The sequence below is a fragment of the Lissotriton helveticus genome, chromosome 3_1, assembly GCF_964261635.1.
Source record: "Lissotriton helveticus chromosome 3_1, aLisHel1.1, whole genome shotgun sequence".
Classification (NCBI taxonomy): Eukaryota; Metazoa; Chordata; class Amphibia; order Caudata; family Salamandridae; genus Lissotriton; species Lissotriton helveticus.
In genome coordinates this window covers 1,928,008,301-1,928,034,604 of record NC_136061.1, presented here as the reverse complement: position 1 = coordinate 1,928,034,604, position 26,304 = coordinate 1,928,008,301, and the positions used below count along the sequence as shown (strand labels likewise).

General features: G+C 49.5%; 1 protein-coding gene across 5 annotated transcripts in view; it reads left to right on the top strand.

Annotated features, from left to right (window-relative positions):
• FRMD5 (FERM domain containing 5) overlaps positions 1-26,304 on the top strand; it is a 575,457-nt gene that overhangs the window by 449,555 nt on the left and 99,598 nt on the right. For all 5 annotated transcript variants that reach the window (XM_078682953.1, XM_078682954.1, XM_078682956.1 and 2 more), the window contains one exon: positions 17,909-17,983. In XM_078682953.1, the coding sequence (XP_078539079.1) occupies positions 17,909-17,983 (75 nt within the window). The remainder of the gene's footprint in view (positions 1-17,908; positions 17,984-26,304) is intronic.

The window sequence follows — 26,304 nt, the reverse complement described above, 5'->3', positions numbered from 1 at the left end:
TTAATTCTGTGTCAATGTCTAGTAAAGAGTAAAGAGTAGTTTTACGGCCTGAGTCAGTCATTGATAACTGTCAAAGTCTGGGATGGGGAGGGGAGGAAAGAGGGGTCCACTGTGTCCATTTGTTGTTGTCTTTTGTGGATGTTTTTTTGAGGTCTCTGTGACTGTGATTCCTTGTCAGCAGATGTCTTTGCAGGTTTCCAGAAAACTTGTTATAGTCTGAATTGTTGACTTGGAGAAGTTCCTCCATTTATTCTTGTAGCAGTGTATGTCCAGCTACTGTTAGTTGCCTGCATCCATTTCTGAAGTGCTGCATGTATGGTAGAAGTCTGCTACTGGTACAATGAATGTGTGTTTCATAGGTGTCAGTAGGGTTCTACGAGTTTACGCCTGTAGCAGCGGATGTCTCCTTTCCCAGTACAGTGGACGTTTGCTGAGGCAGTGTGTGTTTCCTGTGTTTACTCAGCAACAGTGCCTGTGTATGTGTTTGTTAATGTGACAATGGATTTCTGTAAGTTTGCTGTTGTGTCAGGGGGCGTTTGCCAGTCTGTTACCAGTCTGTTACTGTAGCAGGGAATTATGGGTTTATGCCTATGGCAGTGGTTGTCTGAGTTTGGTGCAGTGTGTATTTATTTCCCTGGTGGCAGTGACTGACTGAGAATTATGATAAAGCCTATTAGTTTCTTCTATGGTAATGGGTGTTTCCCTATTGGTTGTGGGTGCCTCTGACTTAAACACAGTGGCTGCGATTTTCCCTGGTACTTGTGGCTGTCCCTGTGCAAGGGAGTCCTTGTGTTTATTTTCCATGTGTCATAGGGTTGTTTTGGAGTTTGTTCTTGTGAAAGTGGGTGACTCTAAGGTTTTTTAACATGTGTTGCTGTAGATACACATGCTCCACACACTCTTGCCATCTAGTGCAGTCTTCAACATTCATAAGTTGTTTTTCTTCGTAGAAATCTTATGAGTCACAAAGTATAGGGTGACTCCTCTCTTAGTAGGCAATGCACATGGTCTCCAACTTCGTTAGGTTTTTTTTCTGCCTTCAGGTTTTGAAGTGCTCGTGCCTCCCAATTCGGTGAGTTCTCTCACTTTTCATTTAGGCCCCACCATTCAAATCAACTTTGAAATTGGTGAAAAACTCTACTTGCCTACGTTTCCAGCCCTCGCTTCACAAGGTGTATAATCTCTTACTCTCACCCGACCACGACGACACCGCCTGTTTAGTTTGCCTTACCATACCTTTCCCTCAAAGAAGACTCTTGCGGATCAAAAGGAGAAAAGGTGGGCACATCAGAGGATACAGCAGAACCATCCCTCCCCCGGCACCGAGGAAGTGAAGAAGCTGGTCCCATGGGCATTCCACCCGGCCTGTCGTACAGCCTGGAGCCAACTTTGTCTTCTGACTCTGACCATGAGGAAGAGGAGCAAGGAGTACCCACCGCCTCAAAGCCTCCCAGACCTCAGACAAAGACTTTGGCTAGAACCGCGAGTATAGTGGCCACCGAAATGCTCGCCAGGCCTCCCAAATGGCCCTGAGTTGAGACAGGCAGGCCCTGGGGGACTGTCTGCCTTCGAGCCCTTTCACAAAGGCTCAGCCTTCCAGGTCTCCATTGCCTTCGAGCTCTGGTCGACACTGAACAAATGCTTTGGATGTGACAAGGCTCCCTCTTGGAAGGGTTGACCCTTTTTGGAAGTTGTGCCCAAAGATACTTTATAAGCCTTGGATCCCTTTGAAGCCTAGGGCCCCTTTGATGCCAGCTCTGAAACCCCCAGCCCGAAGCTGAAAACACTGTCAGATCCGAAGACTCCATCGGCACCGAGCACTTTTTCTACGACGGGCTCTGACGACTCCAGGTGGAGTTAGATGAAAGACAGAAGGCTCTGTTTATACATCCTCAGACTGAAAAGCCCTTCATAGATCTGATTTCCAGGCTCACAGAGAAGATAAAATTGACTTCTGAGGAAAAGCTGGCTTTGGACGTTCCCCCGGCTCCTAAGTACAAGAGGGGCAAGAAGGCACAGGGGCGTCCCCCGCTCATTTGTCCCTCTACACCACCACCTCTATGCCACCTCTATTCTCACCAGAGAGTTTCCCTTCGCTTCTTTACGGGGAAGGTAGATCCTTCCACCCTACCAATACTTATGATGCAGCCTTCGATCCAGTGCCCATCGATGACCTATGGGACAATTACGACTTTGATCCCTTGGAGATCCCAACCTGGATCTTGATCCGGTTAAGGCATCACCCCCAGATGATGCCACGACGATTTATTAGGTGATACAGAGGGTGGCCACATTTCATAAGATGGACATGCATGTCGTCCACGAGGAAGATGACTTCATGGAGGACACCCTGTGAAAGTCCCAAAGAATTGCCCCCACCAAGGAGAGCAAGTAGCTAGACAACGCTTGGCAAGAAAGTAGCAGTAGGTGCTTATCACCCACTGGAAGGTATCAGTTGGCCTGCTCTCCCAATATGACAGAGGGCAATGTTATGAAATACAGGAGCTCATTAAGCACCTACAAGGTTAATTAAAGAAAAGGTAGGAGGAGTTGGTGGCAGAGGGAATGATAATTTCCAACTCTATCACCCATCCGTTGCATCCTAGACACAGCCGACACTACTTTCTAAGAGGTGTACACTTGTGTCCATATTAGATTCCATGCATAACCCTGCGTCTCCGGTTTTACACTTGAGGTCCAACTGCATCTGCTTATCCTGCCCTACGATAACAAACACCTCTGCTGCCCTCAGGTTGACCAGCTGCTGGAAAAGGTAAAGAAAGACACCAACACCACGAAAGCAATGGGTGCCCTCCAGACCTAAACCCACCTGATCACATTGCACCTGTTGAGGGCAGGCTGCAGGATCTCCTTCCTCCCTGGTGGAAAATCACATCAGATAAGTGGGTCTTAGCAGAGGTCCGTGGCTACAGCTTGAAACTTACTCCAAACATTCTACCCCACAGACACATTCTCAGCAGAGAACATCTGAGCCTTCTGGAGGAAGACGTTTAAGTGCTCCTACAAAAAGGGGCAATAGAGCCAGTGACTCTGTCCCCCTGCCCCCAAGCTGGGCGAGGGAGTGTAGCGTCTTTACTTCCTCATTCCGAAGAAGGATGGCAACACTGTGCTTCAAGAAGGCGACTACATAGTGGTATTAGACTTTAAGGATGGCTATATCCACATCCCCATTCATCCCAACCACCCATGCTACCTACACTTTGGGGTAGGTAGCCATCATTACCAGTTCAAAGTACTTATGATCGGTGTCACCACTGTCCCAAGGATCTTCACCAAGGGCCTGCCAGTCTTTACCGCCCACGTCAGGAGGTGAGGCATTCTCATCTCTGTCTATGTAGACAACTGAATGATCAAGAATGCAGGCAAGCAACACCCAGGCAACCATCTCGCTTTCTCACAGCCTCAGATTCACCATAAATGCCACCAAATCACACCTACAACCTGTTGAATTCCAACCATTCTTAGGGGTACTACTAAATTCATGTACAGGTAAAGACTACCCCAGCCAGCAAATGGTCTTGGAATTTTAGAAACTGGTACCTCTTTTTCAGTCTAATCGCCATCTAATAGTCAGAACCAAAATGCACCTGCTAGGCATGATGGCTTCATGCACCATTATTGTGTCCCAAGCCAGGCTACACATGCACCCACTACAGCAGTGCCTCTCAGCACAATGGTCACAGACGGAGGGTAAGATGGAAGATCCAGTGTTTTCAAAGGCCAGTGCGCATCACTCTCTACAGTAGCGTAATACAAAAAATCTTTTGAAGGACAGGCCTTTCTGGACCCCATTCCGCAAGTCACCATTAACATGGACACTTCTCAAGCCGGCTCGCGGGCTCATCTCAGTCGGACCACAGTAAAGGGAATGTGAACATTCCATCAGCAGGGCCACCACATCATAAACCTCGATCTCTTGGCAATTTGTCTTGCTCTCAAAGCCTTCCTTCCACTTATTCAAGGCAAGGTAGTCCTAGTCTGGAGAGGCAATGTGATGCCATTCATTAACTACAAAATCTGCGGCCCACTCACTCTTTCTCCCTCAACCTGTTAACACAAACCAACTGGCGTTGGGCACTCCGCCACTGCAGCCAGTTGATGGCAGATTACCTCCAGGTTGTGGACAACAACCTGGCAGACCTGCTCAGTAGGACGCTTCAACAAGTCCACGAGTAAAACCTCCACTCATAGTTCCTGCTCTGCTACTTCTGGTGTTGGGGCACTCCAAACATATACACTGTTGCCATCACTGAAACTGCAGAATGCCCAAGTTTCACCTCCAGGTAACCCAGTCCATGGGCTACGCACTGTAGATGAACTGTTGTGTATTCTTTTCTGCCTCTCCCATTCCTTCCCTTTATAGTGCTGAAGATGCAGCGAACTTCTCCAATCCTCATCCTCGTAGCCCCCACATGAGCCTGGGAGCTCTGGTACTCAGCACTCCTCGAGATGTCAATCAGTTCCTATGAGAAACTCTCCAACAGGCCGGACCTTCTCACCAAGAAACCAGGGCCAGATCAGACACCCAGACCTCAAGCAGCTTAATCTAGCCATTTGGCACCTAAGGTCCTAGGATTTGGTTACTGACGTCACCAGAGGAGTGAATGGACATCTCACAAGAATCCTACAAACCAACAACACGTGCCTGCTATGCAGAAAAGTGGAAAATATGTGTCCACTACTGCATTCCCAAACACCTGGACCTTCTAAAATCTGCAGCCCAGAATATCATCTGCTACTTGCTCCATCTCCAAAAGTTAGGCCTAGCAAACATCTCAAAACGGCTACCATCTAGCAGTCTATATTCAAAACAGGAAACATTCTTCCCTTATCCACAGACCCTTAGCTATAGCCTTCTCCGAAGGTCTCAAAAGTGTAATTCCTCCCAGCGTACCGCCCCCCACCCCAGTGTGGAATCTTAACCCAGTCCTTAATAGACGTATGGGTCCTCCTTTTGAGGCTTTACTCTCTTGCCCTCTCCAGTACCTCTCCTGGAAAGTGGCATTCCGAGCTATGATATTAAGATGTCTTTGGATTGCTGACGATTCTTCTTCCATGTCTTTGTGTCTGCTTCCTGCTTTCAGCGTGCATCTCTGAGGCTTTTCCAATGGGGACAGTCTGCTATTTCTACCACGCAAATCCTGTAATGCATCAAATTTGACCTGTAGAACAGACTGTTTTGAGTAACCTCTGAAATATATTTCCATCATGCCAATGTCCAGTGGACGCTGTTAGCTAAGGGGTTCAAACAAGGATGATCTTCCGTTGCCTCTACCTCCTTTATGCTATGTGCCAGTGGTTTCATTAGCCACGAATAGCAGACTTGGCATTCTTATTCTGACTTCTTTTGTTGGAATTGGGTATCTTGAATGAATTTCTTATGTTGTGCTGCTTGGGCAAAATGTGTGACCAGTATATTATCTCCTAAGTAACTCTCGTCCAAGGTGTCTGCATCTTTGTTTTATTTCTAGCCTCTCTGGGCAAGAGAGCATTTGATCAGGAGGAATAGCTGCCTCTACGTGCCCCTTCCCTTCGCTTGGAGTGGGAGTGAAAAAGAGAAAGAGGGGGCGTGGCCAAGATGGCGACGGAGTAGGACGTGCTTTTGTCCCCTCCGGCGCCGGGCCCTGAAATAGCGTTGTTTAGCACTGACCCCGGGTGCCTACCTGGGGTTTTGGGCCGCTCCGGATCCTACTCGCTGTGGCGGCTGACGGAGGAGTGCTCTCCGGCGGTCCCTGGGCTCGCGGTGACGAGGCGGGGTCGGCGGCGGTGTCCGGAGCCTGAGTGAGGCTGAGGCCGGGATCACGGAGAGGCGGCGTGAGGGCCCTGACGGGTACCCGAAGGCTAATCACTGCTGGGGGCATCGAGGCCCTGCGGCGCGGAGTGGCGGGGAGCCAGCTGAGACGCGAGGGGGTCTGGTCGGCGCAGTGGTCCCGACGCCGGGGAGGGGGCGGAGCCTCCTGGCCGAGCACTCGGTACTGCGCTGCGGCTGCCGGCGCACTCGAGGCCGTGGTCTGTGGCCTAGTTGCCGGACGTGCTGCCCTGCTGCCGGGGCCCTAGTCCGGACCCCCCCGGCCTGCGGAGAGTGTTGGTGGTGGCCCTGTGGGGACTGTGGTGGGCCCCCCCCCATGAACACTGGCATAATCTGATCCCTCATCTGGGACCCACGAGGTTTGGCTGGCCGGACCTGCTGCCTGGAGACCGCGGCGGAGGCGTGGGATGCCGTAGCATTTGGGCCCCTTGAGGAGAGAGACGCAGCAGAGTGGTGACGGGTGAGCAGTGGGTCCCTCAGGTTGGTGGAGCGGTCGCTGAGTGCCTTGGGGAAGCTGCTGCTTGAACGTATAGCCCCGGGGTGGCCCCCCACTACGTATCGGGGACCGAGCTGGAGTGGGTCTGGACCTGAGGACCCGGCAGGAAAGGGAGAGGTTGGACCCCCGGGGCATTCTGCGCCGCCGAGGTTGTGGATAGCTACTGGCGTTGCAGTGGAAGCTGGTGCTGCGGGGGCCCCCCCTACTGATACCGACCTGCTTGCTGTGTGGGCACATTTGGAGGAGTCGGCTGAAGCTGGGACTTTGGGTGCACGGAATGGGATCGAGGTAGTGGCACCGGCTTGCCCAGCGTCCGCAGCATTCCTGTAGTGGCTGCTTTCAGTAGCGGTGTGAGCAGCTGGAGGTGGACCTACCTGGCGGCCGGATCCCCGGAGGCTCAGCGGCACTGGTGAGCGGCTTGTGGACGGTGACCGGACTTGGAGTTGGTGGGGAGTGCCGTGGGACGAGCGCACTGAGTGTCCGGTGAGGTTGTGGCCTGGCGGACTTGCATTCCTGGGTGCCGGTTCCCCTGGTGCCGCCTCCCATCTCCCCCCTGTGGACGCCATTGGGGCACTGGTCACTGAAACTGCCTTGGGGTCTTGGAGCAGTGGGAGGCGGCTGCTGCACTTGTGGCTTCTCTGCCGGCCCTTCATCCCTCTGCGGGACGCCCCTTCGACCCCTGGGAGCAAGGCACTGGAGCAGTGATGGCCAATAATCCCCGCAGACTGAAGGCTGGGAAGGAGGGGACTTCCAAGAACTCTCAGGCTCCGGCCTCCCCTCTTGACAGAGTTCATCATCGGGGAGATCTGACGATGAGGCCCCCGCAACTAATTTTCATGTAAACAAGGGAACCCAATAAGTACCTTTGGACCATGGGTAATCAATTTTTAAAGACAACAAAGGTCCTAAGGAAAAAAGAAATAAACAGAAACAATGATTTTACAGACCACAATCGGTACTATAATCAAGCTTCCAGACCCAGCCGGGTAAGGAAATGTTTAATTTAGAGATAAAAGAGTTTGGTTGACCTAGAGGTGGTCAGTTATAAACATTTTAGATAGGGCACAGTCCTGTACCTATCCTTTAAGGAAGAAAGTGTAGTAGAAGCAAAACAAGAGTAAGAAAAGTTTTTCAGGCAAGAAGTTTGGAGCCAAATGTCGCTTGTAAATTAGTGATCAATACAAACAAGTTTCGACATACAGTATTTACAGAATGGCATACAATTGAATTTTCCGCAATACTGTTCAACCGTCAACGTTTCGATCCCCTGGCTCCTAATGAACCGGGATCATCATCAGGACTATTTAAATCATTTGCCTGTTTCTAAGAATGCCTGCCGGGCAATATATTATATTCTGGTCAGGCACTAGATTGGGGTGGTCAGAATACCGAGAGAATGCCGGTACCTGGTTTCGGGGCGAGGTTAATTAACCTCAGCGTGGAGCGAGCCTAGTGGTTTCACTCGTGGGGGTAAATTAAATCCTTTGGTAAGGGCCGAATATTGATCCAACACCCGATATGCTATTACAGCCGCGAGAATCGAGGCGGGATACCGGCGAGACTCGGTGGTCTCTCTCCGTGTCCTTTGCAGCATAGATACGCTGTCCGGGTGTTGTGGGTCCACCGACACCAACTAAGGCCTTCATGAAGGAACTTTTTACCTCCATCAAAGATGATATATCGGAGCTTCGCGCCCAGCTTACGTCGGATCTACGCGAGGTGCGGCGAGATGTTGACGGCATTGGGGAGAGAGTGGCCACCCTGGAAGATCACGACCTTAGCATGGCCAATGATGTACACTTGCTGCAGCAGGACGTGCTCCGCCTGATGGAACAGAATATAGACTTGCAGGCCCATGCGGAAGATCTGGAGAACCGTTCCCGCCGGAACAACATTCGCATTCGGGCGGTCCCCTGGGATGGTGAGGCGGGTGATCTCCGGGAATATGTGCAGGCTCTCTTCCTTCAGATTTTGGATGAAGAAGACGTGCAGGAGATCAGAATGGATAGGGTTCATCGAGTGGGCCTGCCCAGGCGGAACGGGGGTCCCCCCCTGATATCCTGGTGTGTGTCCATGACTTCCAGGTCAAGGAAAGGATTCTGAGGAAGGCGCGTGACGTCCCCTCCCTGCAATTTAGAGATCATCGACCTCAGCTTTACCAGGACTTGGCTGCGACGACACTCCAGAAGAGGCGCGAGTTCCGTCCCATCACTACCTACCTCCGGGAGCACAATATCTCCTACTCCTGGGGTCACCCTTTCTGAATTATCTTTCGATGGCAGAACAGGTTGGCACAGATTCGCTCTCTCCGGGAAGCAAAGGAGCTGTTGGGGCTTGGGGATGAGACCCCGACGCCCGATCGTCGGAGCCCCTCACCGCGGAGAAGGTGCCGTTCCTCGTCCTGGCATAGGGTGGGCCCGGAAAATCGCAGGAGGCCTGACCGCACAACTAGCCTTCAGGAACGGGGAAATGCTGTGGCCTCTGTGGCCTCCGCCACGCTTCCGCCGTCGCAGCAGAGCTCTGGGGCGGCCTGATCTTCATTCCGCATGCCTTGGTGCCGGAGGGGCACGCACCTGCAGGTAACGGGGTTATGAATGTACTTTCCGAGAAGACACCCCGATTTTTGGCCCTGAGAGACTCGATCTTGGGTCTCCAACTACGCCCCTTGGGAGACTTTCTACGGGGACTGTCCACTTTGGGACTCATTCTGTTTGTGTTTTGGGTTGTTGGGGAGTTGGGGGAGAGAGGGGGGGCAGAATGGGAGAAGGTGGGGTGTGGTTGGGTGGATGGGGGCTGGGGGATGAGGGGGGGGAGGGGTGGTGACGACGGGTGGTCGGTTGTGCGTGTGTGGATTGGTATGCTGGCCCGCTACTATTGGTTGTGGATGGCGCTTGTCCTTCTCTGCCGGGTCCTGTGGGCTACGTGTTGGTCTGGGAAATTGAGCTGGGAGTGGTTCGGATGGAGCCGGTGCTGGGAGGGGAGAGGAGGCTTCCCGGGCCTGGGAGGTGGCTGGAGAGGGGGATTCCGGGGAAGGGGGGGGCTGCTGGATTTAGCTACTGGAGAGCTGGGGGACCTGACCTACTCACATGCCTATTAGTTTGGGTACTTGGAATGTGAAAGGCCTTAACTCTCCGCAGAAGCGCCTGAAATTGTGGAAATACCTCTTGGATCACCAATTAGATGTGGTGGGGCTCCAGGAGACCCACCTAGCCCATAGGGATGAGCTCCGGCTCCGACATAAGCGTTTTCCCCTCATATACAGGTCTTCTGCTTCTACTAAACATAGAGGGGTGGCCCTTCTATTTCGGTCTTCCATTCAATTCCAGCCTCTGGGAGTGAATAGCGATAAGGATGGCAGGTGGCTGATGGTTAAAGGGGTGCTTCATGGGCGCTTGTGTACGTTTGTGGTGGTATATGTTCCGAATGCCCAGCAAAATAACTTTCTTCAGGGACTGTTGGATGCGGTGGGGGCCTTCGTCGAGGGTCAACTGGTGGTTATGGGGGACTTTAACATGGTGTGGGATCAGGCTGTGGATAGCTCCCGTGCCCAGAGGACGGATTCTGGTGTATTTTCTGCTATAACTAAGCAAAGGATGGAGGAGCTGGGTCTTTTAGATGGGTGGCGTGCAGTGAATGCACAGTCCAGGGACTACACGTTTTATTCTCATGTGCACCACACCTACTCACGCATTGACTATGTTTTTGTGAATCAGGCCCTCAGGGGAGATGTCCGGGCCTCTACGATTTTTCCTCTCTCTGTCTCAGATCATGGCCTCTTGACACTCCAGCTTCAGTGGTCAACGAGGGGGGTTGGGTATCGGAAGTGGTACTTTCCGGCGGCTCTGGTGCGTGATGAAGCATCCTGTAAGGAACTCAGGAAAGCCATTAGGGAGTTTCTGGCGCTCAACCCGAGCTCGGACACCTCTGTGTTTAACACCTGGGATGCCTGTAAGGCCTCGCTAAGGGGCACCTGCATAGGGCTTAACGCGGCTCTTAATCGCCTGCGTAGGGAGGAGAGGGAGACCTTGGAGGCCGAGCTTGAGACACTTGAGCGGGCCCACAAACTGAACCCTTCTCGCATGACACTCAGACCTCTGACGGCTATTAGGGGGAAGTTGAAGGCACATTACACCAACCGCTCTGAACTAACCCTCTTGAGGTTGCGCCGGGGATCGTATGCTCAGGGGAACAAAGTGGGCCGCCATTTGGCTCGCCAGCTTCGAGAAAAGAGGGAGAGGGAATATATAGGGGGGATCCGGGACTCGGGAGGCACGCTTCATCATCGGGATGGGGACAAGGCGGATATTTTTGGGCGGTTCTACGAGACGCTTTATACAGGTGATTCTCTGGATGCGGAGGCCCAAGACGCCTTTTTATCGGACCTCCCCCTCCCACAGGTCTCTGCTGTCAGCAATGACCACTTGGCTGCCCCCTTTACCAGGGAGGAAGTCCTTGTGGCGATCAAAGCCCTGAAACCCAATAAAGCCCCTGGGCCCGATGGGTATTCGGCTTATTTTTACCAGTCGTTTGCCTCGGAACTTGTCGACTGTCTAGTTTCCCTTTTCAATAACATGGCGGCAGCCGGGGAGACCACGGGCACTATGGCTGAGGCCCTGATATCTGTGATCCCCAAACAGGGGAAGGATCCCTCTAGCTGTGCCTCGTACCGCCCTATAGCCTTATTAAATGTAGATGCCAAACTGTACTCCTCTCTCATCGCCCGTCGGTTGCAAGATTTGATGCCGGCCCTTATACACCCGGACCAGTCTGGCTTCATTAAGGGGCGGCAGACTCATGACAACTTACGGAGAGTGATTCACCTGATTGAGAAGGCCTCTAGGTTCCGGATTCCTGCTGTGTTGGTGGGTCTGGATGCTGAAAAGGCCTTTGACCGAGTCGATTGGGGCTTCTTGTTCCGCACCCTGACTGCCTTCGGATTCTCACGCAAATTCCTTACGATGCTGCAGGCGAATTTCCATCGACCGACCTCGAGGGTACTGATTAACGGGTTCCAGTCAGCTGCCTTCCCCCACTCTAGAGGTACGAGACAGGGGTGCCCTCTTTCCCCTCTCCTCTTTGCCTTGAGTATTGAACCTCTGGCGCTAGCGATTCGGGAGAATGGCCTCATCAAGGGCATACCCTTCACGGGGGAGCAACATAAGATATCTCTTTTTGCAGACGATGTCCTGCTGTCTTTAGGTGACCCCGCTCAGTTCCTACCGCCTGTTCACGAGGAGCTATCCCGGTTTGAGGCAGTGGCGGGTTTCCGAGTCAACTTTGACAAGTCGCATGTCCTGAATTTGACCCTCTCATCGGCAGAGGTGGACCGGCTGCGCGAGATGACGACTCTGTCTTGGACCCCCTCATCCTTAATGTATCTGGGGGTACGCCTCACGCCGACTGTGGGCTCCCTCTTTGCAGCGAATTTCCCCCCCCTGTTAGCTTCGGTGCGCAATGACCTTGACCGGTGGAAGCCAAAGTACCTTTCGTGGCTCGGCCGGATACATGCGCTTAAAATGGTCCTCCTCCCCAAGTTCCTTTACCTTTTCCAGGCCCTGCCTATCCCTTTAGACACGGATTTCTTCCGCCGCCTGAAGACGATGATGTTGAAGTTTGTTTGGCAGGGGGGCCGAGCTCGGATACCCTTTACGACACTTCGTCGGCCAAGGGAGGAGGGGGGAGTTGGACTCCCGGACATGCTACTGTATTACAAGGCCGCACAGTTGCGGGTGATAGTGGAGTGGACCCAACAGCTTTCAGAGAAGCACTGGCTACATATGGACCGGGCAGTGGCAGGTAGGTCGATCTGGGACCTAGCCTGGAAGCCTAAGATAGATCGGCCAAAGAATGCTTACATTAGCACGCCCACTAGCACGGTTCTAAAGGTGTGGGATACGGTCACTGGTGACGATTGGTGGACCACCTTTCCATCTCCCTTCACCCCTATCCACTTTAATCCGGCCTTTCCGCCGGCCGCTCAGGAGGGTCCCTATCGCCAGTGGCGTGAGGGTGGATGTCGGGCGCTTACGCACTTGTTTCACGGGAACGCACCCCTCACTTTCCACAATTGTATGCGTGATTATGGTCTTTTACCCACAGAGTGCTATCGTCATGCCCAGCTCCTTCACTGGGCGACCTCAGAGGGGGTGCGTGAGGCTGCTACTCGTCCACTCTCTCTCTTCGAATCCTTCTTGCTTCGCACTTCGACGATGCGGGGAGCGATTTCGTTTTTATATAGCCTGCTCCTGCGCACGGCGATTGCTCCGCGCCCTCGATATATGGAGCGTTGGGAGAGCATTTTGGAGCGGGACATTTCTGATGCGGAGTGGAAACACCTCTGGAGGGATGTCGCAGCACATAACCACTCTGTGAGCCTTCGGGAGGCCCATCTGAAAACAATGTATGATTGGTACTTGTACCCCTCCAAGCTCCATCGCATCTTTCCTACGTCATCGGACCGATGCTGGAGGGGGTGTGGCCTTTGGGTGACTTCCACCATATTTGGTGGGATTGCCCGATCATCCGGCCCTTCTGGTCGGAGATACTCTCCCACATCAAGGAGATATTGGGGTACCCGATCTCAGAATCGGTGGCTCATGTCCTGCTGGGTCTTCGAGACCCATTGTTGGAACGCCAGACTAAGGCTGATAAGCGTATTCAGTGGTTATGCCTCGGGGCGGCTAAGCTCACCCTGGCGGCGGCGTGGAAAAAGCCGCAAGCACCGGCTGTATCACTGTGGCACTCGAGGTTGTGGGGCCTTCTGAGCATGGAGAGAATGTCGGACATCTTCCTGGGGGACTTTAAGAATTTCCACTTTCGATGGGGTCCACTGGTTCGCTTTTTGTCCTCTGGACTCCCGTCTGCGGTATGCCCGCCCACGCTACGAGCCTTGCATTTGTTTCAAGTATGATTGGTTTGTGTGTCCTGCCTCCGGGATATGCGGGAGCATGGCTATGTCGTCACCACCGGGGAAGGGGGGGGGGGCGGTGGGGGGTGAGAACCAGTTGGGTTTTTTTTGGTTACTATTCATTGTTGCGACTCTGCTTAGCTTGGGGCCTAGGAACTGCTATGGCTTCAGGCACCTTTCTTTTCTTGCACCTGGACAGTATCTCTATGGTCCATTGAGAAGGCACGAGCGTTGTATCTGTCCATACCTGATGGAGCGTGCACTATTGTGGATAGCTCTCAGCATTTTCGTTACAGCTTATTACACTCCCCTGTGTGGGATTTGTGGCGGGGTTGTCGCCTATTTCTTTTCTTTTCCCCCTTTCCTCCCTTCCCTTTTTCCTCTGACCAAATACAATAAAAATATGTTTTACAAAAAAAAAAGAGAAAGAGAGGGAGGTAGGAAGGAAGGAAGGAGGGAGTGAGAGGGAGGCAGAGGGAGCGAACGCTAATGCAGCAATGACCGCTTTAAGAAAGAATTTCAAGTTGCTCTACAGGGAGGAAGGGACCCTAGATGGAAGCATATTTGAGGCTCCATGAATGGAATTGTACCTTGTTCACCAAGGCACTGATTGTGTATTTGCCTCTGATACAGCTCTAGTAACGGATGTTTGTAGATGTATGCTTTCAGCAATAGCCTCTGTGGGTGTATCCCATTTACTGATGTAGCCCATGTATTTGTTGATGTGGTAGTGTTTTCATATTTGTCATTGATATGGCGGGTGTCAGCATTTGCCACTGGTAACGGCTGTCTGTATTGTCACTGGTAGTTTGTGTCTGTATTTGTCACTGTGGTACTAATGTCTGTATTGGTAGTGGTTTTGTTTAGGTTTCTGTATTCCTCGTTGGTAGCTGTCACTGTGGTAGTCGTTTGTCCCTGCAGGAGGGCTTGTGAATGTTGTATGTGTGTTATCCCAGTTGCAGTTGGTGCTCGTCGATTTGATCCATTTCAGTTGGCAACTGCGTGTCTCACTTTTATGAATACTCATAATGATTGTGGTAAGAATTTCTCTCATTGTTTAGTTGTTTTCTGAGCACTAAAAATGTGCCTTTAATCTGCTTCATTCTCCTCTGCAGTACTGCAAACATGCAGAAATGCAGCTGTAACAGTGTGATTGGCGGGATATAATGATTCCTAATAAGGTAGCACTGCTCTTTGAAGCATGGCACTCTGATTCACACGTGGCTGTCTTCAGTGTTTTATCCTGGCTCTCTGCACTTCGCCTGCACACTGTGAATGTGTGTTTTTAAACTACCCATTCGCTAGCTTGAGTGCACTTTCACATATGCCAAATGGATTTTGGATTGTTTTGCCTGCTGCCAAGTAGAGTAGAGTAGATTTTGCATTCTATGTCCTGGCCACATTCCCAAAACCCTCCACCCTGGTGCAGACTAGCACTTTAGGGCAATGCTCCACAGATCATCTTTGGAGTCACGCTGCAAGAGGTAAGCTGAGGCTTAAGACCAGTAGCAGCCTAAACCAAGCTGAAGGAGAATGGCGGACTCAGACACGTCCCTAAAATGCCATTCTTCATTTCCGAAAAGTGAATTCTTCCAAAATACTTACCACCACTGACAAGGTCTTAGACCCTTGCTCATCACACCCAACTTCATTCCTGTCCCCTACAGCAATTACTGTCATTTCAGACCTGGATAGAGTGTGTTATTTCATGGAGTAGAAACATGAACTCTTCGGCAGGTAGATTCAGGAGTCTTTTGATTCTAGTTGCTCCAGAAAGTCGAAGCTTTTCACTGTGTGGCATGACCAGTTCTGGGAGAAAGGAGCTGCTTGGTGGTCTCCTGATAAGTCTGTCAAAAGGGTGATGATCGAGTAATGCAAATGACCGCTTTATATGTCAGAAATGAATACCTTTATCGTCCTACTGTTTATGACCTTTTAAAACACTCCCTTTAGCGCAGCTTGTCTAACAGCTTTCCACTGTAGGAGCAAAGTTCGTCTTCAAGAAAACTGTGCTAATTTTTTTGTTAGGTATTTTATGTAGCCCTAATATGCTTCATTGAAGCTCCTTCTTTGGGCTTGGGAACACTAAAAGCATGCAACAATTTAAAAATAGGTCGTAGGATTGTTAATATGTATCCATTTCTGTAACCGTAAGCATCTGGTTTATCATTGTGGGTGTGATACTAGCTCATCTATCACTGCTCTTGGATGTGTGTGTCACTGGGTCGATAAGTGTATTTATTTAATGTCCTGTCAGTGTGTGCTGTGTTAGTGGGTGTCTGCATTCATAACTGACAGTGGGCATGGTTGTGCTGGTGGTATCTACACATGTCATTCTGGTAATGGGTGTCTATCGTTGGCATTGTGGTAGTTGATGTCTGTATTCATAAGTGCAGCGTTGCATTTCCAAGTGTTTTATTGCCGTGTGTTTGGAACAGTCACTATCAGTGGATATCTCCACTTGTTTAGGTGGCAGCGAGTGACTGCACCGTTTACTGTGGCAAGGATTGGTTGTAGACTGTGTAACTTGCATTGTGCGTCTGAATTTCCATAGGCGTGTCTGGATTAAGGTAGAGGGTGTATGTTTGTGAATATGCTGTGCGTGTTGTATGAAATTGTATCTGCAGCATTGGGCTATCTCAGTTTATTAGTGTTGTTTACATTTATGTTAATACTTCATATATCTAGATGTATTCCTAGGTGCAGTGGGTGTCTGTATATCTGTCACTGTGATAGTGCTGTGATAATGGGCAGAGATGTTCTTCTTCTAGAATGTTTTTGTGGTTTCACTCACTATTTTGGTTCCCTCTGTTCAAATCCCTGGGCTCAGTAACTGTCTTCACCATTCCCTGGCTTTGTTTCTGTAATCATCGTAGCTTTTCTCACAGTTTGAGTTCGCCATTTGTATGTGTCAAAAATATATGTTTTAGTCTCTTGTGTTTCTCTATGTATTTGTTTAAACTCTGAGTGTTTTCAAGTCTCCTCTTGTGTCTCAGGTTTCTTTCTGATGTTTGTGTCGGCAGTTAGAGTTTTCAGGACTCTTGCACTTGTGTCCTCTATTTATGGGTTTTGGGTACCCTCTTGTATGTTTCTTTCATCTAATTTTTGTTTTATCAGCAAGTAGTTTGTTTCTCCTGTGCTTGTTTTTTGTAGTTTCTGTTTATACCCGAGTCTATAGTTGATGATTTTGGTCCTTTGTGCTTTTGTCCAGGAGTTCCCCTTGTGTTGTAATCAGCAATATATGTGTGTAGTTTTATCTGGCGTCTCTGTGTTATGTATGCAGATGGTGTTTTTCGGTCTCCTCTTGTGTACCCACTTGTTTTCCCTTGTGGCAATATTTTTGGGGGGTGGTTTGGTAGGGAAGATAAGGGTGGTCTTCCTGTCTTTGCCTTAAGAGGCTTCTTCCTCCATTTATTTGAGCACTGGGTGATTTCAAGTCATGGCTCTTGTGTCTTCCAGAGTAATGTCAGCTATGGGTCTTTGTGTCTTCAGTATCTCTAGATTTCCTCTGGTGACGCATCATTGGGTTCTGTACTTAGTGGTTTCTACCCATCTTTGCATGAATAACAGTGTTTATGGGTTGTTGTGTGTCTTTGGGTTTCAACCTTTGGATAAGCAGACCCTGTTCTTGAGTCTTCTGTGCATTGCCTTTCTGTCCATGTTTGTAACAGCAGTACATATTGTCGTGCTTCTTGTACGTGTTTCTCCTTGAATTAGTGTAGGCCGTGGATACTTTTGAGCTTCAGCAATATTTTACTTGCTTTGCCTGATGTCTGTATCAGCTGCTAATGTTTTCAGGTCTCTTCTTGTCTCTATGGTTGTCTCCTACCATATGTGGCAACAGTATGAGGTTTGGGGTTTCTTTGTTTGTTTCATAGGGTTCCTCTATTTCACTGCGGAGTTATACTCTGGTCTCCTGTGCTTGTGTTTTTATAGTTCCTCTGTGTGAGTCAACAGTAGGGATTTCCATAATGTATTTTAGTTTCTCTCTATGTTTGTATCTGCAGTGGGTTCTTAGAGTGTGTTTGTGTTTTTTCCCCTCCTGTATTAATTTCAACAGTGGCTTCTTTAATGGCCCTTCTGTTTGGCTGAAAGGAAGTATTCCATTGTTAATTTCAGCAGTGGTTGTTATGGATCTCCTCTTGTGGTGTTTCTAGTTTCCCCCTCGGTTAGGGCAACAGAAAGTGTTTTTGATTCTCTAGGATTTTGTCATGTATGTGTGTGTCGCAGTGGCTGCTGTGATGTCCCTTTTGCTTTTCGTATTGGGTTTCACCATGTCTTTGTTTCAGCAGTGGGTGTTTTCATTCTTCTGTCTCTGGCTTTAAATCTGTGGTTGTTTCAGCAGAAAATGTTTTCAGATTTTCTTGTTCTCTTTCTCTCGGTTTCTGGTTGTGCATCTGTCAACAATACAGATGTCTCTGTTCGCTTGTATTTTGTGGGGTTTCTCCCCATGTTTGTGTGAGCATTGGGTATTTTCTTCTGGTTTGTCCTCGTGTTAGCTGAAGTCGGGTTTTGGGGGTCTTCTGTGCTCTTGTCTCTGCCGTTCTCCTTGTGTTTCTGTCAGCAGTGGGTGCTTCCAGATATCTTGTACTTCCGTCTCTGGGTTTATGTGTGTGTTTGTGCCATCATTTATTTGTGTTTTCAGGAGCTTATGCTTGTGCTTGTTATGTTGCAGGCTGGAGAAGTCGAGCCAGGTCCGTACTGTGTCAAGCAGCAACCTGTTCTTTAAAGGCAGCCGATTCCGATATAGGTAAGAACACTTATGTTTTGTTTATAACAGCCATAATACGAGGTAGGCTTAAGATAATACACCCTACAGGCATGTTTAAGGACCAGGAATAGCCAAATGTGCCTGTGTTTTCATGTGTATCATACATGCTGTATAATTTCAACACACAACATTCTTGTGTTGTCCGGGTCAACTCTGAACTGAAATCTTCCACATTGACTCTGCAGGCTATCAGTCACTCAATCCCATCAGTACACTGGTTCACTCTCGTTCTCCCCCCCCCTCGCCCCCCCCCCTCCCTGGCAATGGTCACTGACACCGAAAATTGGATTAAGGACATTTATGCATTCATATTGGTAAGTCCCAAACCCACTCTTCCTAGAGACCAGTGGTGACTGAGGTTGAGTCGTAGTCACATAGATTGTAGTACCAGGGGGAAAGTTCTGGAACCTCAAGGCTCCTCCTTCTGTACACATGCCCTGGCCCCACAACAAGGTCTTATTAATTCGGCATGAGTAGCTTGAATTTGCTTCACAGCTTGCTGCTCTACCACTGTGATTGCACAGAGCCTCTCACTTCCTGTTTCTCCTGAAATGGTGAAGAGAGGGGGGAGTTGTAAACATGCCATTGGGTGCGTCTGTCATGGGGCAGGATTACAAACAACCTGCCTGTTGTTCGCCTATGGCAGCTCCTGCCAAGGCTGCACGATTGGCCTTGTGTGAAGAACTAAACTTGGCAGTGCTCCTGGTACGCTAGGGGTTTGGAGGCTTGTCTGCCAATAACGCCAATGGCGTCCTTGAACTTTTGTAATGTTCCCTACAGAGTTGTAATGCGTAAAAAAAGGTAGGTACGTTTGCGATGCCCCTTTACTAGACAGACAGTTGAGAACAAACGTGAGTGTGTTGATACTTCCTGGGTAAAAGCCACCGAGCCCCAGTAGAACCTGGCTGACACTCCCATATTTCAGGAACAAGGCAGGAGTGCAACCTCTTTTACTTTATCAGATCCCAGCACATGTAACCCTATTGGTGAGAGTATTTGTGTATGCTGGGCTCCTGAAAGGGCATCCATCTAGCTCTTAGTATACAAGCAAGTTGTGGTGCCCTGATTTGCTGCCTGTGAAATGTCATGAGTCTGGGCAAAGTGGGTGCCAGAATCCAGTGTGTAACTTGTTCCAGTTTCCAAATACAGTGAAAGTAGCTTACCAGCTTTTCAGTGAGTGTAAGAGACATAACCGTAGATATTAATCCACGCTTGTACCACCAGTCCTCACCTCCGCACGTCTTTTTTTTGTTGTTGCAGTTTTATGTAGCGCAAACTTGACCTGAAGGTATCAGGGCGCTTTACATGAGCACCAGTTACATTACACAGGGTCACATTAATTTTGACACAGGGAGATTAAGTGATTTGACCAGCATCATAGGATGTTGAGTTGACACAGAGTTCCAAAGTCAGCAGCACTGGCCGTAACGCCACATCCTCCACCCTCTTTTCCGCAGAAATAATGCCAGAGGAACACAGACGCCAAAGATACATAACACCAAAAATCGACTATAAACGACAATTACTAATTTCTCCCAGTCTGCAGATTAATAATCAGTGACCCTAAAGAGAAAGTTTTTTTATCGGTGTTCTTCAAGTTTTTTTTTTTTTTTTTATACTAATAGAAAGAATTATGTTTATATTCTGCCTGTTGGAGGTCTGTGAGCTGAACGGTCTCCGACGAAACGTGGAGTCCAAAAGTTTGAATCTCAACAAAGCCTAATTTGTGTTCCATCTTTCTGAGTTTGACGAATTACATTACACCAAATCAATTGCTGAAGAGGACTGACTGAAAGCTCATGTAAATAACAAAAGTATAGATATGTTTTAATAAAAACAAGGTGTTGGCTAATGCCAGACCTAAACAGAGCATCATATCTTTGGCCTAGAAGAAAAATAACTGAATGAGCCTTTAAGTCATATGTTACCAACGCCCAACTCAAAAAAGACCTCTGTAGGAACCCCAGAAACAAGAATGTTCTGAAGGCCATTCACCAACAACAACACACACACACAACATACAATAGAGAGAAATACTGAATCTGCTGATGAGGTTTTAGAAATTCCAGAACATGAAAACATTCAGGAGAATGCTAATGTTAATAGACCAAGAGGAATTCTGCTCTCTCCTGGAGACATTAAGAGCCTAATTCCGAGATTGTTGGATGGGTTACACATCACAAATATAACCAATATCATTTGTGCCTTATTACAAGTGTATTATGCACTTTGGCACTTAAAATAAGGTGGCAGGCTTATCAGTCTGTTTGTGGTGGAGTAAGCCATCCGCCACACTCTAAATCAGGCACGCAAGTCATCTTCAAACAAATCAAATCTTACGATTCTACAAAGTGTAATTCACCTGGGTACCATTGACCAATCTTACACTGTGCCTCATGTATGCATTGGGATGGATATCCGACAAAACTTCATATCTCTGTACAACCAAAGAAGCCCAACAACACATGACTTTAGAGTTGGAAAAAATGTACTTTGCCCTCAAAGCATTTTAACACAGGTGAGTAGGGAGCGGTCAAAATAGTATCAAAAGTACAGGAATGTTATACATCAAAATACACAGTAGGACACAGTCTCATTACTTGTACAAAAGAGCCCAATATGTTTAGCATTGGAAAATACAGAACAAAGGACCATGGTTGCAAGTTTTGTTTAAATTTTTAACCAGATTTTATTGGATTTTCAAAAATTCATAGTATTCATCAAATCGTATTGCTGTTACACATGTAAAATTAGGCATGTTTGATCTGGTACATTCTGACATTAACCCAAATAAACTCCCTCCCTCCCCGGTCCCTCCCCGGTCCCTCCCTGAAGTTGCACTCGCTTCCGGATAAATGTCTCTTCAACCACTGCATGCCTGCCATGGACCTTGTCTTAGTCCCTGGTGCTATAGTTCTCATATCTCTACGTCAGTGTCATCTGGTCAACCTACACCTGGTCTGCCAACTCATTTGCCTCCCCTGCCCGCACCAGTGTTACAGACTGTGGGGATCCCGCTCTATTGGTTTCATGTCCATTAGTTGTCAGTTCTCCTTCTAGGCGCTTCCATAAGAGTAAGTGTCTCCCCTCCGCCCGCCCACTTTTCTAATTCCTTTTTACGTGTTCCCGCTCGCTGTCCCCCTGGAGCTCTCTAATGTCTAGTTATCTCCCGTTTGGCGAGAGCATATGACAGGTCTTGGAATTTCCCAGTTGTTTTATTTTTGGCCATATGCGGCAACCATCCTAGTAGGTAATGGTCTGGGGTTTGCGGCAGTTCTTTGTCTATAACGTCTCCTATTGTGTGTCATCCCTCCTCCCAAAATGCACGCAGAGTAGGGCAATTTCAGAACATGTGCAGAATATGGGCTACCCTCTCCCGACACCTGGGGCTTGCTGCCCTTTCTACTCCACAGTATCGTCTTATTCGAATTTGGGTAAGGTATGCTCTGTGGAGCACGTAGTAGTTTATTAGTTTGAACCACGCGTTTCTGAATGCTTTCAGGGGTCTTTCCACTATAGTTTCCCGAACTGTCTCAGTGATCTGTCTTCCCAGGTCCTCCCCCCATCGCGCTCGCAAGCGGTCTAGCGGTTTCTGTATGTCCCGCTTGATCGCCTTGTAGAAATTGCAAGTTATTTGTTGTTGACATTTTTGAACAGTGAGGAAGCCCAGCATGGACTTTTTCACATTCACTTACCCTCATTCCCATCAAGGGAATTAACACTGAAGCGGAAGGAAGTCAGACACTTATAGCTGCTTTCTCTAAACTTAGCAGCTTGGCTCATGAGGTCGTAGAAAATGAGCATTTAAAAATACCACAAAAAACATGAGTATACTTAGAGGCTTGCAAGTAAGAAACAAGAGAGTATTCTTCCGAAAAGAGGAACTTGTGTCAAAAACACAAGCAGCAGGCTTAGTCTCACTCAATACAAGCAATGTGTACTACATTTACTTGACAAGTGCTGCATGAAGAGTGAACAGAAACATACTCTACAGCGTAGCAGTGATTCAGGCTTATTTAGAGGGTGTAATGCAAATATATGCACCTCATTGTATGCCTCACTGGAATTTAAACTCTATTAAATAGGTTGGTGTTACTTCCTCTTGTACCCAAGCACTAAGCTTCTTTAAACTGCTACTTTAAAATTGGCTTCATAGTATTTTAATTTCTCTACAAAGGTGAGTGAAATACTGTCAATGGCTGTTAAACAGCATTATATATAATTATATATTGTAGAAGGGAAGTATTGTATGCTTGTTAAAAGTTAATAAAAATGGATTTTTCCAAAACCCCAAATCTGCAACAGAATCGGCGTCACATACTCTGGATATTGCAAGGGCATTAGTGTAATTTTGGGATAATATGAAACATGCATGACAAAAAACTTTGTGTCGCATGCTCCATCTATGGTAGGGAAACCCGTAAAAAGGAGCATTCTTCAGATGGATTGTGGAGACAATTAAGTTCTGTTTCACATGGTTCAGAGGTCACACTACCATCTTTAGCTTTCATAGTAAGAGTCCCCTATACTGACGTATTTATATTCAATACATTTTCCTTAGTGTGGGTATCCAGTTGGGATAAGAAGCAGTGTGCCAGACAGTAGTAAAACATTTGTTTGCTTCTACTCACACTTCACAACCACTCTCAAGCTGCAGAAGGAAACATTATTATGAGTCACAGGGCCATGGACATAATGTTACACTATAAGAGATTCAAGCTGCAAAACCTTTGTTACAGATAAGTAACTTTTTTCTTTTCCATGTTGTAGGTTCAACATACTCTCTTGAAATATGGGCATTTTGTTATTGCTTACGACATCATTATTTTTCTTTAAACTTTTCAAAAACAAAGAATTAAATACCTGCTGCTCAGAATCTCATCAGAAGCACCAAGTGAGAGGGCATTTCTCAACCATATCACAAGAGAAGTGTTTCCATCTGGGCCAAAGTGTAGCCAGTTTTATCTAATTGAACTCTGACATGCACTGAATAGGTTTGACTTTATTACTCCCATATAAGTTTTCGCACATATGCAAATGAAATTGTTAAATTCGGGGCGTGGCTAACAACATGGCCGTGTAGGACGTGAGGTTGCTAGCTCCGGCGGCCACCAACAATCCGACACGCATATCGGCGACTCTGAGTCCCGATGAATATACATTTTGCATCCTGGGCGATCCCTGCGCTTCCTGGTAGCAGGTGGGAGCACTCGGGGAACTGCAGGTCCTGTTTCCTGGAGGCAACGAGGAGCGGGCCGGAGGCCGGGGGAGCGCGCTGAGGTGGCGCTGGCTCTGTGAAGGAGGAGGCCGCGGAACTATTGGAGGTCTCGCGGGCCGGGGGCCGCGCCGTCGCTCCAGACTGCCATTCAATACGGAGGGAGGACCCAGGAGCAGCGGTGGCCGAGATTGACGAAGGGCTGCCCACGCGCTGTGGTGGAAGACTCTGTGGGTAGGCCCCTTCCTGCCGCCTTTCTCCCCCCCTGCCTGATCTCCGGCTTCTGGGCCCCCATCAATCAAGCACGCACTGAGGGACACCCCCCCCCCCCACCCTTCACCCTTGCACTACGACAGGCGGTGAGCCTGGATGAGGCCCGGGGAGACGGCCCACGGCCACTATTTCTTGATGTGGACCTGAGGGGGGAGAGGAGCCGGACCTGGAGCCAGAGGCCTTCATGGTTGACGCCTAGAGAGGGCCGGATTGTGGACCGGGCCTACGGAGGGCAGTTTCCTGCACTTGCGGCGAGTGAGGCCCTGCTTCATTGGAGATACCTGGAGGGACCAGCAGAGCAGAGTGGAGAAGGGGAGAGAGTCGGAGAGTTGGAGTGCTGGTTGGGACTAGGGCCTGGACCGGAGGCCTGCTGCGACACCCCCCCATGGACAGGTGATCAGACGGACATTAGCAAAGGGGGCCTGGCTGACTGTAAGTTGAGAGGGCACGGATCTGCAACCTGGAATGGTCGTGGGCACAGTGAGGGGTTTGGAGCTCGCCTTAGGGGCCTGGCTGTGAAGAGTACACTTGCGCCACCCATGAAGCCTGCGCAGTGGCTGGTATTGACCGGAGACGACCGGGAGCATTGAGGGTGGAGGTCTGTGGGGCTGTTGGGACCCTTGCGAGATCCTGGTCTAGGGCAGCGCGTTCCCTGGGGGAAAGAGGCAGTACCACGGTCTATGATTGGCAAGAAGAATCTGGACCCAAAGCCCCCTAAGCAGGGCACCCTGGATAGATATGCCGTGGCCCCCCCTGTCATGGAGAGTGATTCGACTGGCGTGAGATCGGATACGACCCTCCTGATGAATGCCATCCAAGCATCCCGTGAGACCCTTGAAAACAAAATCGGGGAGGTGGGAACGGAGGTGACGCTCCTGCGGCAGGACCTCCGCAATTTAGCCGAAAGAGTGACAGCCACGGAGACCCGGATAGGAGAAGAGGAAGACAACATGCAGGACTTGAAAAAGGGCCTGCTGGAACTACAAGCTTCACATAAGCAGCTTCTATGGAAGGTGGATGACGCGGAAAACAGAGCGAGACGCAACAACCTCCGCTTCGTGGGCTTTAGGGAAGGACTTGAGGGGGCAAACATGGCCGAGTTCCTTCACTCCTGGTTGCTGCGCACATTTCCAAGAGACAAAGTCTCCACTTGCTTCGTCAGTGAGAGGGTGCACAGGGCACTGCTGGCGCGACCCCCGGCTGGGGCGCGACCTCGGCCAGTCATTGCCCGTTTCTTAAACTTCTTGAATCGGGACATGATGCTCCGGGAGGCTAGGAAGCTCGGGAACATCCGTCATGAAAATGCACACATCATGATTTTCCCGGATTACAGTCAAGAGGTGCAGAAGCAACGGCGCTCCTTTGACTCGGTTAAAGCTAAGTTGAGAACCCTCCAAAAACAATACATGCTGTTATTCCCTGCAACACTGAAAGTGATATATAAGGAGAAAGCCCATTTTTTCAATCCCCGGAGGAGGCATGGCAATGGCTAGAGGAACGCCCTCCTGTGGGGCGGCAGCTAATGGGGGAGATGAGGCCGCTAGAGCGGGACCTCCCTGGGGGGAATCCGCAGGGGTCACCAAAGCCGATGAGACGTGACAGCCGCGAGGTGGCGGCGACCCCATACCCCGTGTCTGGAGCCAGGCGGAGGAGACGGAAGAGTACAGCCGCCTTGGATTCAATTTGCTTAACGGGCTCACGCTTTCGATGCCTGGCAGAAAAGGCGCGGTCAGAAGAGGAGGCTGAACCTGGTAATACCTCCTCAGAAGGAGAGGATCTGGAAGGGCGCTCGTTGCATCCCCTGGTGGCAGCCATAAAAGATATGGAGCGGGGAAATACCCAGTACACTGAGATTTCGCAGGGAGACCCACAAGATTCTAACTCGTGATGAAGGGACCGCACGGGTCACCCAACTTTGGACACTGAAGCCGAGAGCACGCAAGTTGAACACACCCCCTATATCTGTTTGTTTTGATTGTATTGCACTGAATTTTTCTTTCGTTTTGTTTTCTTAGTTACAAGTTTTGTGATTATACCTTCTAACAATTCTCTTGCAGCAGCGTGAAGCTGGCAAGTCAGTAGTTGGGGTGGTGGCGGGAGGGCGACAGACCTCCCTTACCTGGACAGCTGTATCTCTATCTTTATGATGGCGATGGGTCTGAACGGGGGAGAGGGGTGGGGAGGGGGAGTTTTGGGGGAATCAGCAGAGGGGTTGGGAAGGGGAGGGGGGCCCAGTGGGTGGTGGGCTGGGGGGTTTAAGGTTTTGGTTATCTTTTTTTAGCATGTCACAGAGGGAAGTGTTCACTACAGCTGTACACCCTACACCGGGGCCCAACCAGGGCATGTCCTGACTCAGTTCGATGTCCCCTGAAGTAGTAGGTGACCCAGGGGAGGAGGTGCAAGGCACTGGAACGGTTAAAATCCTTACATAGAATGTGAACGGCTTGGGCACTAAGATAAAACGGAGATTGGTGATGGCCTTTGTTAAGAGGATGGCCCCAGACATAGTACTTCTCCAAGAAACGCATTTGCATGTGACACGGTGTAGTTTGTTGGCTAGAGGGGCGTATAAGGTATTAGCCCATGCGGGGTACGCATCGGGCTCCAGGGGGGTGGCCATACTGGTTAGGAAGTTCCCCCCTTTCATAGTTACAGAAACTTGGACGGACCCACTGGGTACATACGTTGGGGGTAACAGGGACATTGAGACGCCAGAAGATTACGGTCCTGTCAGTGTAAACGCCCCCTAAGTTACAGGCTAGAACCCTCGCAGGAATAGCTGATATTATTCTGAACATGCCGGACACTCTAC